Source organism: Emiliania huxleyi, assembly GCF_000372725.1.
Source record: "Emiliania huxleyi CCMP1516 unplaced genomic scaffold EMIHUscaffold_88, whole genome shotgun sequence".
In the NCBI taxonomy this organism is placed as follows: Eukaryota; Haptophyta; order Isochrysidales; family Noelaerhabdaceae; genus Emiliania; species Emiliania huxleyi.
Genome location: NW_005195441.1, coordinates 47,575 through 58,496, shown reverse-complemented (window position 1 = coordinate 58,496; position 10,922 = coordinate 47,575). Strand labels below are relative to the sequence as shown.

Here is a 10,922-nt window from a genome sequence, read left to right as displayed (position 1 = left end):
GGTGAGGGTGGCGGCGAAGAGGGTGGTGGGGGCGACGGCGGCGGCGGCCTCGGCGGCGGCTGCGGAGAGGGCGGTGGCGACGACGGTGGTGGCGCTGAGGGTGGAGGTGAAGACGGCGGCGGCGGCGACGGCGATGGCGGTGGCGGCGAGGGCGAGGGCGGTGGCGGGGAGGGCACGGGCTTGATGCAGTCATACTCCGAGTCGTAGCAGTTCTGCCCGGGTCTAAGCTGCCAGGCCTCGCCAAACCGCTCGCAGAGGGCAGCCGCGGCCGGCTGACAGTCCGCCTCGCGCCGGGCATCCGTTCTCGAGCATCCGTTGGAAAGCTGGCCCGACGTGACGTCCGGGTCGTCCGATAGGCGGGGCTCATCTTCGTTGTCCTTGGTCCAGCACAAGCCTCTGGCCGCCCCTCCCGGGCGGCTGTAGGTCCAGGCCACGCACGCAGTGTTCGCCGCGCACTCCGCGCAGCAGTCGTCCGCGTTGTCCGCCGGCTTGCCGCCGTTCAGGGAGCCCGTGCCCACCACCCAGCCAACGCGCTGGTTGGCGCCCGTGCAGCAGGCAGGGTAGTCGGCGCTCTGAAGAGCGCGCTTTGCGCCCATCATCGAATCCAGGCGTGCTGTGTACACGGATTCCACAAGCGACAAGGGATTTTTGCGCCGATCGAAGCGGCGCTGTTCACAGTAGGCTGATAATAATTCACATAAACGACAAACCCGGGCCGAAATCGCACAGAGACAGTCACGCAACACGGGGCGCTGTTCACAGGTCCAGGATGCGTTTGGCCGCTTGCTTGCTTGCAGTTTGCTGGATGGACAACACAAAACAACACAAACAACGGATGTTGCCAACTAAATAAACCTCTCTCAGACAGCTAGGGCGAGCCTCGGCGAGTCTGCGAGAGTTGTTTCCTCAGCAGCCTGCGGAAGTAAACGCCGGCCTGTGACCCGATCTTGTGCCTGGGGGGGGGGGGGGGGCAGGAAAATCGTTACGACCGGGCCCGTCCGCTCCAACGGGGAATGAAAGGGCCACAAATGTCTGGTGGTTAAATATGGGGGGGCAAATGCCCCCGCCGGCACCGACCGTGCTTGGCGCCACCATGCTTGGCGTCTCCGGTCGCTCCATCATCGCGCCCTCTCGTAGCACGCCGCCGCCAGCAGCACGCGGCACGCGCAAGCCGCTCGCGGGCTCGGGAGCGCGGAGCCGCTGCCCCTCTCGCTGTCTGGTGTTAATGGACCCCCTTCCTCTCCCTCGCCACCGTCACCGTCACCATCCCCGTCGCTACCGCCCTCCATGCCCGCCGCCCTTTGTTTCACACTCGTCTCTGCCATGTCCGCCGTCGCCGCCGTCCTGTCTGCTGCGCTCTGTGCTCCGTGGTACAGTCGCTTATTGTTGCTCAGGATTAGCTCACGCACCAGGACAGCCTCCTGCGCCCAAGGGGGAGAGAACGTGGAGGGGGGAGAAATATGCGTGCCCGTTTTTCTTCTAAAGCAATTTTTTTTGTCATGTGTACGGTATATACAACTCGTGTCACGACTCACGTACACACGGCTCTAACATGCACATGCTACAACAAGACATGTACTGCGAAAGAACACTCATGTGTCGGCTCATCCTCCTATATGGTTTAGCTCTAATGCCAAAATCTATGCTCGTCCCAACGTGCCAGCGGCGCGAACGGTGCGGGGGGAGGCCTCGGCGGCACGACCCCCGCGGCGACCGCGACGGCGTCGGCCGCCCTGCCCAGATACATCATGCTGGGGTACCGCGCGCTGGCTTCGGCGTGCAGCACCTCGCCGCCCTTCTGGGCGTACTTGCCCAGGTACCAGCCTTCATACTCCTCGCCGGGCAAGTAGCGGCGGAGGACGTCGTTGAGCATGGGGGCGAGCCCCGAGAACTCGCCCCTCAGCCGCGCCGCGAGCGCCCTCGCCTCGCCGGCGAGACTGATGCCGACCAAGCCGGACAGCGGACCGGCGAGCGCCGCTGGCCCGTAGCAAAGCAGCCGCCCGAACGGGAGCGAGACCGGCGTGCCGACCTCCTGCAGCTCGAGCCCGCCCGGCCCGTACAGGTCGGTCGAGCGCACGTCGAAGAGCGCGTTGCAGCCCGTCACCTTTGTCCCTCCCCCCTCGACCACCTCCCCGTGGTCGTTGCCCGTCGTGCCGCCCAGCGCGGCGGGGCGCGAGTACACGGCGACCACCTCGAGCTCTCCGCGCAGCTGGCAGACGGCGTCGATGCCGAAGGCCCCCAAGCCGTACACGCCGGCGTAGTGCGCGCGCACCGACTCGGTGACGTTGACGTCGCGCACGCGCACGACGTATGCGTCTGGCAGCAGCTGCGGCGTGTACCTGTTCACAGCGGGGGGGGGGGGGGGGATGCTGCTCTGGTGAAAAAACCCTGCTCCCAAAAAGGGAAGGAAAAGGGGGGGGGGGGGAAGGGGGTTTAAAAAAGGGGTGTGGGTTCCCTTTGTCAGGAGCCCCGCGGAATTGGCCGGGCGCCAACCAGATTCCGCGGTTTTCGCCTCGACGCCGGGCTTCCCCAAGAAAAAGCCCGGGGGAATCAACCCCTCCCAAAAACCGGCGAAGTAAAAGCCCGGGGGCCCACTGGGCCCCCCCTGGTGGGCCCCCCTGGGGCCCTCCGGGAAGACCTTCGGCTTTGGGCAGGCGCCCCTCCGGATTTTCCAAAGGGAAAAGTCCACCAAGGGGATTTTGCCCACCTCCTAATCCAAAAACCCCAACCGGACCTTTGCGTCGATGGGAAGATGCGAGAGGGTGGGGTAGCGCGTCACCAGCTGGACCGCCTTGGCCACCATGCTGTTCATGGCCGCCTCGAGCCACGGCGGGAGGTACTCGCACGTGGTCCCAGGCGGCAGGCCGGAGGGCGGAGTGAACCGCTCGGGGACGAATGTGTCGGACGCGGCCTCAGACGCCCTGTTCGCAGTCCGCGTGAAGGCGGAGGAGGCCGCTGACGCAGCCTCAGACGCCCTGTTCGCAGTCCGCGTGAAGGCGGAGGAGGCCGCTGCGAGGGCGCTGGAGGACGCGAGAGCGGTCGGCTCGCCCGAGAGCGCCCCTCTGTGTATGCGTATCGATAGCGCGATCAGCAGCAGCAGCAGCAGCCCGGCGGCGAAGCCACGCAGCAGCAGCGTGAGAGGTGGAGGCCGTCGAGAGTGGCAGGGCTCTGTGTGCATTCCGGTGATAGAGGTAGTAGCGACAAAAAAAATTTGAGCTCAAAACGCCGTCGGTTTCTTCCTGGTGGTGGCATGAGGGGCGCTATTTGCCCCACCCTCGTGCTCTCCGACCTGGCTCAGGGCAACCTGGCCTCACTGCTCGCCCTCCTCTCTGAGCTGACGCGCGGCACGTCACGCATTGCCCAGCTCGACGCGCGGCACGACACCGAGAGGCAGGACACGCTGCTCACCTGGGCCGCTGGGCACGGGCAGGCCGAGGCGGTGCGGCTGCTGCTCGAGGGCGGCGCGAGCGTCGGGGTGACGACTGGCGGCGGCGCTTCCGCGCTGCATATCGCGTGCCAACAGGGCCACGTCCAGTGCGCGCGGCTGCTTCTCGAAGCGAGCGCGGCGGTCAACCAAGCGGCGGGTGGAGGCTTCTCGCCGCTGCTCATCGCGAGCCAGCAGGGCCACCTCGGGATCGCCCAGCTGCTGCGCGACGCTGGCGCTGACATCAACCAAGCCACGCAGGATGGTGGCACGCCGCTATTCATCGCGTGTCAGAACGAGCGCCTCGAGATCGCGCGGCTGCTTCTCGAGGCCGGTGCGGCGACCGACCAGGCCATGAAGGGCGGCGTCACGCCGCTGTCCGTTGCGAGCGAGAAGGGTTGCCTCGAAATCGTCCGACTGCTCCTCGAGGCTGGCGCGGCGACCGACCAAGCTGACGCCAGAGGCTTCACGCCGCTGAGTACTGCGAGCTTCGCTGGCGAGATCGAGTGCGCCCGGCTGCTTCTCGAGGCGAGCGCGGCGGTCAACCAAGCCAAGGACGATGGCGGCACGCCGCTGTTCGTCGCGTGCCAAAAGGGCCACCCCGAGATCGCCCGGCTGCTCCTCGAGGCGGGCGCGGCGATCAACCAAGCCAAGCACGACGGCGGCACGCCGCTGATGGTCGCGTGCGAGCACGGCCACCTCGAGTGCGTCCAGCTGCTGCGCGGCGCTGGCGCTGACATCAACCAAGCGTTGAACGATGGTACCACGCCGCTGTACATTGCGTGTCAAGAGGGCCAGCTCGAGTGCGCTCGGCTGCTCCTCGAGGCTGGCGCGGCGAAGGACCAAGCCGATGAGCAGGGCGCCACGCCGCTGTTCGCCGCGTGCCACTTCGGCCACCTCGACGTCGCCAAGCTCCTCTCCTCCTACGGCGCCGCCCGCGCCGCAACGCCCTTTGGCGCGCCCGAGGAGGCCGCAAACCGCGAAGGCCACGCCGACCTCGCCGCCTGGCTGGTTGTCAGCCGCGGCTGGACGCCGCTCCAGCACCTCGAGGCGTGCCCGAGACTAGCGGCCGAAGGCGTGAGTGCATTGTCCTCACGCCCATTGCCCCTCTTCCGCAGGCGCTCACCGTCGAGCGTGCGCGGGCGCTGCTGCGCGGCGGCGCCGACCCGCTCGCCGGCGAGCCTTCTGCCCTCGAGCGGGCGCGCGTCCTCTGCTCGTGGGGCGAGTCGGATCCGACCGCTGCGGCCGTCGGTTCCACAGTCGTGATCCGCTCTCTCGTCTCGCGGCCCTCGATGAACGGCAAGGTCGGCGTCGTCGTCTCCGCCAACGCTTCGACGGGACGCTTCGGCGTGCGCGTGGCGGGCGAGGCCAAGGCACTCGCACTGAGGCGCGCAATGCAATGGTCTCTCCCCGACTCGGCGGATCCTCTCTTTGAACACCCCAAGCCGCTGCCCTCCCTCAGGCCGGCCAACCTGCAGCCAGCGGCCGAGGCGGGGGAGGTGGGCAGGCTCATCCTCAAGGCGGCGGAGTGGTCGCCGCAGTCGCACGAGCTCTTCCCGGAGCCGGCTCGCAAGTGGGCGGTCGAGGTGATGCGGCTGGGCTACCTGATCGCGTGGGACGAGGAGCGCTTCGAGGGCCGCGAGGGAGCGGCTCCAGAGCTGGCGGACGTCTGGCGCGGCTTTGTCCTGCCAAGGGTGGTGGTGCGATGACTCACTCGATCCGCACGGGGTTTTCAGTGAGAGGGCTAAACCCCCATTCTTGCCGTTGCCCCTGTGCGGTCGCGTCTCTTTGAGCTTTCCTTTCTTTTCCTCACACAAGTGTGAGGAGCGTGCTTGCTGGTGTGCTCAAGGCGCTGGTGTGGGCACTCGTGAGGTCGCTATGATGGGCACGGCGGGAAATGTCGCGGCAGGAGGTGGGCGGCAGGCGAGCACAGCTGAAACGCCGAAGCTGTCGGAGATCACGGATGCGAGCAGCCGACCTCGCTCTTCCATGAATTTTAATGCTCGATCTTATTTCTCTGTCGAGCCTGTCCGCTGTGAGAGAGAGTTGTTTTGTTTAAATTCTTATTTCTCTGTATGTGCATGTCTGAATGGCACGCCCCCGGGGCCCGTCCATCCATCCATCCGATGCAGCCATGATGAGCATGCGCATGACTCGCTCTAGCCTACGCTTTATCTTTGTACCTCGAGGTACGTACTTTTAGCTTACCTGCTGAACGAGCTCCTCTTGTAGCTCGATCGGTCACACCGCCATCGCCGTCGGGGAGAGGGGGGACGACACTGCTTTGGCAGCGTGCACCTCGATCCTGTACCGTGTTTATTATGACCCCCCCCAATGAACACACCAGTGAGGGAGGGCGAGACGATCGAGGGGTCCCGTACCATGCGGAATCGACCCTATCCAGTGCTCAAGTGCTCAAGTGCTACTGGGAGAAAGGGGAGAGGGGGTTGTTGCTAGTCCGTGATGTGGCTTCCCGAGGGCATGAATGATCGTGTATCGTACGGCTCTGCTCTCTCCTAAGTTAGGTAGAAAGGGGAAGAACAGTCAGGCTCGGACTGGACACCAGCGCGGTGCGAAGAAAGTTTTTCTTTTCTCGCGATGTCCACCCCGCCGCGCCGCCGCTCGCGCCGCCTCGCCCCCGCCTCCGCCGCCGCCCCCTCGCCAGAATCGCCGCCCGCCCGCCTCCTCAACCTCCCCACGGAGCTCCTCGTGCGCGCCATCTCTCGCCTCGACGGCCCCCTCGACATCGCTCGCGTCGCGGCCGTCTCGCTGCTCTTCCACGCCTCGCTTGCGGTAGAGGGCATCCGCTTGTGGGCGCAAGAGCGCGGCTTCGAGCTGCCGGCGCAGCCAGAGGGCGAGAGCTGCGCCGTGCGGTGGCTGTGCTATTCGGCGCTGCTGTGCGAGTCCAACCCGCCGGCGAGGGTGGCGGCTGGCTCTTGGCACAGCGTCTTCATCGACGGCGAGGGGCGGCTCTCGTCTTGCGGAAGGGCTGAGCACTGGACGCCAGGGCTGCTCGGGCACGGCGAGGGCGTGACGCGGCTCAACACGCCGACGCGGCTCCCGTCGACGCTGGGCGGCGAGCGCGTCGTGAGCGTGTCGGCTGGACCCTTCCACAATCTCGCCCTCACCGCTGATGGAGCCGTCTGGAGCTGGGGCGATGGAGGCCAAGGCCGGCTAGGCCACGGCGACGAGCAGGACCAGCAGCTGCCGAGGAAGGTCGAGGGCTTGGCTGGCCAGCGCGTCGTCGCCGCGTCGGCAGGAGGCCACCACAACCTCGCCCTCACCGCCGATGGCGCCGTCTGGAGCTGGGGCTATGGTCACCATGGCAAGCTGGGCCACGGCGACGCGCAGAGCCAGCTGCTGCCCAAGAAGATCGAGGCCTTTGCTGCCCAGCGTGTCGTCGCCGTGTCGGCGGGAACCGGCCACGGCCTCGCCCTCACCGCCGACGGCGCCCTCTGGAGCTGGGGCTGGGGAGGCGGGGGCCAGCTGGGCCACGGCGACACGCAGCGCCAGCTGCTGCCCAAGAAGGTCGAGGCCTTCGCTGGCCAGCGCGTCGTCGCTGTCTCGGCTGGACGCGAGCACAGCCTCGCCCTCACCGCCGACGGCGCTGTCTGGAGCTGGGGCTGCGGAGCCTTTGGCAAGTTGGGCCACGGCGACGAGCAGAACCAGCTGCTGCCCAAGAAGGTCGAGGCCATGGCTGGCCGGCACGTCGTTGCTGTGTCGGCGGGAACCGGCCACTGCCTCGCCATCACCGCCGACGGCGCTGTCTGGAGCTGGGGCTGCGGAGCCTTTGGCAAGTTGGGCCACGGCGACCACCAGCAGAGCCAGCTGCTGCCAAAGAAGGTCGAGGCCTTGGCTGGCCAGCGCGTCATCGCCGTGTCGGCGGGAGGCGCCCACAGCATCGCCCTCACCGCCGACAGCGCCGTCTTTACTTGGGGCAAGGGCGAAGACGCCCGCCTAGGACACGGAGAGGACCTGTCGAACCAGCTGCTGCCCAAGAAGGTCGAGGCGTGGGTCTGAACAAGCGGGCCGTTCCGAAGCAAGTCTTTGTTGACGACGCGTGTTGAGTCTCGCCGCGCAGAGTTGCCCCCGGGCGCGTTTCGTTGTGTCATCTTGATTCCCCACTCCGCTGATTTAGTTAGTAGTTTAGCTGCAGGCATGGCTCCATTTTTAAATCCATTAGTACAATGCCATTTTTTTGCACACCGACACGCGACACAGGCCGAACGTCGCCCACATGCCACAACGCAGATGCTCTCTAGGCCCCTAAGGGCCCTACGCTGCGAGAGGGGCTTGTATTTTTATTTTAAGAATTCTTTTATCTCGAGCTCGCCCGCATCATCCATGGCAGAGGTAAAGGGGTGCCGCTCAGATTCGCTGCGCAGTGGCAGGGGGGTTCGCGATGGCGATGATGGTGGCCTCGCGCTCGACAGACGACGCGCTGACCACGTCGGTCGATTGCTTGCCCACTGAGGAACGACGGCGGGGCCTTGGCAGGGGCGTCGAAGCGCGAGAATGCAAACTGGGTCGAGTGGGAGCTCGCCAACTCGTAGTGCGCCCATGCCGTGCACAGTGATGGTCCATAGCGGCAGGGAGAAGGTGGCGGATGAGTGGTCCATCGCCATTTCTAGCTTGAAGCACTTCTTTCCTCCGTGCTTGCTTGCCGAAACGGAAGGGCCGCCCGGCACACGTGCCGTTGATGACGCTCCAGGGCGGAGAGCAGCAAAAAATGACGCCTCCGCAGTGTAGCGCGAGTAGACCCGCGCTACCACGTGCACCTCCGTGAGCAAGGAGCCGTTGACCTTGAGAGCGCCACTGTGCAGCGTAAAACACCGCCTCCTCAATCTTGACGTTGACTGCCACACCTGGCGCTGAGAGGAAGCTGTACAGGGCGCCATGGCGGCCACGGAAGTCGGCGTTCCTACCATACGCAAAGCTCAGGTGCGGGTCCTGAGGTATGGTTGCCAGCACTCTTGTAGCATGCAGCATACAGACTGCATGGATTTGCCTCTGCATAGACGGGCTGCTTCTACAATTTCTTTTTCGACGGCGTTCTGTGGCGCCGCTCGCGCTCCGCTCTCTCGGCGCTCGTGGCGGCCAACCTCTACGAAGCCCGGGTCGCGCCCGTGGCATACCCTCCCGATGGCGGCCTCGCGGCCGGCCATCGACCCTTGATGCCACCTCGCGGTCGTCCCACTCTCGTCGTTCTCTCTCTTGTCGCTTCTTCCTCTGTCGCGTCGCTCTCCTCTGCCTCATCCTGCGACGCCGCCGCCGCCGCCTGCCGATCCCTTGCCCTAGCGGCTTGTTTGTTCTCCCGCCTCTCGGCGCAACTCCGCCCTCCTCGCGGCATATTTTGGCCCCTCGAGTTTATCGACGAGTGCCTCGGGGATTACGATCTCTGCCACCCAGCGCTCTCGCTCTGAAACCTGCCTTCGACGCACGCCGTTGCTTTCCCTGCAAGGACGTGACCGACAAGCAGAGTTGCAAAGCCGCTAGCGGATGCAAGTGTGGAGGAGCGCACGAAGGAGAAGTGCGGAGGGAGACGGCGAGGCTGCAGCGTCGCCTCCACCCACGCCGTTGCTTTCCTGCAAGGACGTGACCGACAAGCAGAGTTGCGAAACCACTAGCGGATGCAAGTGGAGCAGCACGAAGGTCGAAGGAGAAGTGCAAGGCGGTACGCGTACCGAAGTGGCGAAGGCAGCGACGCGGGGCGGCGAAATGGGATTTCCCCTCCTCTGCCAGTGTGAGCCGGGGGTAAAATCGCAAAAAAGAAATCGCCGGCATGGCATTTCTTTTTTAACACGCACAGATTGAGACTTGCCTTGTGTACCCCTCGCACATCTAGGCGCTCACCCAAAGGCGACGAGTGGCCTTGCCTCTAACAAGACCCATCTAGGCAAGCACCGATGTGTGTTCGCGACACCGGGCTGTCGGTCCGCGAAACGGTCCGCGACACCCAAGCCGCGCGGAGGCGCTCATCGATTCGCGAGGCGTCGCTCGTGCAGTTCTTCGACCCGACGCAAACCTCGGCGGACAACGGGAGCGCCACGGTTCTCTCATCCGCCATCAATCTCTGCAACACGCTCATGGGTACCGGCCTCCTTGCCATGCCAGGGGTGAGTACATATGATGCCAACATGCACGACGCCAATATGCGGACACCGCCACCCGCCCTCGGCCCTGTGCTAACACCGGCCTCTGCCGCAGGTGATGGAGCGCTCGGGCTGGATTCCCGGGCTCGTGCTCATGTTCCTCATGTCGCTCGCCAACGCGTTCTCGGTCGAGGTTGTCTTCAGGCTCTGCCGCTTTGCTGGCCGCCCCACGAGTCTTGGCGAGATCGGAGACAAGGCGCCCCCCCTCCGCACCCGCCCCTTAATTCCGCCCTTGTGTAGAAGTGGAAAGGCTTACCTTGCCAGTGCTGCCTTAGGCGGCGGCCCGCGCCTCCATCGTGATCGACCTGGCCGTGGCGCTCAACTGCGTCGGCACGGCGTGTTCGTACGTCATCGTCTCGACGGGCAACTTCGAGATGGTAGCGCCGCCGCCCGCGCCGTCCCTCACGCCCACGCACGCGTAGAGACTTCCGCCACTAGACCCGCAAGTGCTTGTGGCGCATCAACCTAGAAGTCATCCCTCACACGTGCTGCTTCCCCCGCGCCGCCTCTCTCTCACACCGCGGGCTCCTCTCACGCCACGAGCCCCGCCCCACCCCTCCGCACACCCGCAATCCGGTCTCAGACCTTTGGTGGGCCGCGCTTCCTGTGGGTGATCGTGACCGTCGCCATCGCGACGCCCATCGCCTTCCTCAAGGACATGGACTCGCTGAGGCACACCTCCTTCGCCGCCGTCGCCATCCTCCTGTACATCGTGGCGCGCTCCCGCCCTCACCCGCCAAGCCGCGAGAGGCAGCAGCTGGGCCGTCGAGAGAACTCAGGAGAACGCCGTGAGCGCAGGTGCTCATCATCGTCTATGCGCCGCTCGACCCGTGCGACAGCGACAAGGCCCAGCCCGAGTTCTGCCCGCCCGGCGACACGGCCGTCGTCACCGACTTTGTCGGCGCGCTCCGCTCCTTTGGCGCCCTCGCACGCGCCCCTTAGATGCAGAACAGAAGACTGGGTCCGTGCACCTTTCCGACTAGCTACGCGCCTGCTCCGTAGCCCGCGTTTCTTCACGCGGACACACACCTCCGGCTCTCTGGTGGGCTCACAACCCCACCCCCCCCACAACCGAAAGATTGCCGTGCTCGGACGCGCGCATCATGCGAGATGGGAGACAGCACTCCTCTACATCACTCCCTTTTGTACCCACTCCACCTCAATACGCACGCACAAACACACACACACACACACACACACACACACACACACACACACACACACACACACACACACACACACACACACACACACACACACACACACACACACACACACACACACACACACACACACACACACACACACACACACACACACACACACACACACACACACACACCGAC

At 65.3% G+C, this 10,922-nt stretch overlaps 3 protein-coding genes across 3 annotated transcripts; 2 read left to right on the top strand and 1 right to left on the bottom strand.

The window, feature by feature from the left end:
• Nucleotides 1-1,627: 1,627 nt before the first annotated feature.
• On the bottom strand, nucleotides 1,628-3,178 carry EMIHUDRAFT_219790 (hypothetical protein; the record flags this gene model as incomplete). The annotated part of the gene is made up of 3 exons (XM_005758114.1): nucleotides 1,628-2,339; nucleotides 2,556-2,710; nucleotides 2,780-3,178. 3 exons carry the CDS (start codon nucleotides 3,176-3,178, stop codon nucleotides 1,628-1,630), a joined length of 1,266 nt encoding a protein of 421 aa, XP_005758171.1.
• A 1,538-nt stretch (nucleotides 3,179-4,716) lies between these two features.
• On the top strand, nucleotides 4,717-5,133 carry EMIHUDRAFT_219789 (hypothetical protein; the record flags this gene model as incomplete). Its single annotated transcript, XM_005758113.1, has 1 exon — nucleotides 4,717-5,133. The coding sequence occupies one exon, from the start codon at nucleotides 4,717-4,719 to the stop codon at nucleotides 5,131-5,133; it is 417 nt and encodes a 138-aa protein (XP_005758170.1).
• A 4,197-nt stretch (nucleotides 5,134-9,330) lies between these two features.
• Nucleotides 9,331-10,518, top strand: EMIHUDRAFT_107152 (hypothetical protein; the record flags this gene model as incomplete). Its single annotated transcript, XM_005758112.1, has 5 exons — nucleotides 9,331-9,540; nucleotides 9,632-9,709; nucleotides 9,852-9,953; nucleotides 10,160-10,288; nucleotides 10,375-10,518. The coding sequence occupies 5 exons, from the start codon at nucleotides 9,331-9,333 to the stop codon at nucleotides 10,516-10,518; spliced, it is 663 nt and encodes a 220-aa protein (XP_005758169.1).
• Nucleotides 10,519-10,922: the final 404 nt, after the last annotated feature.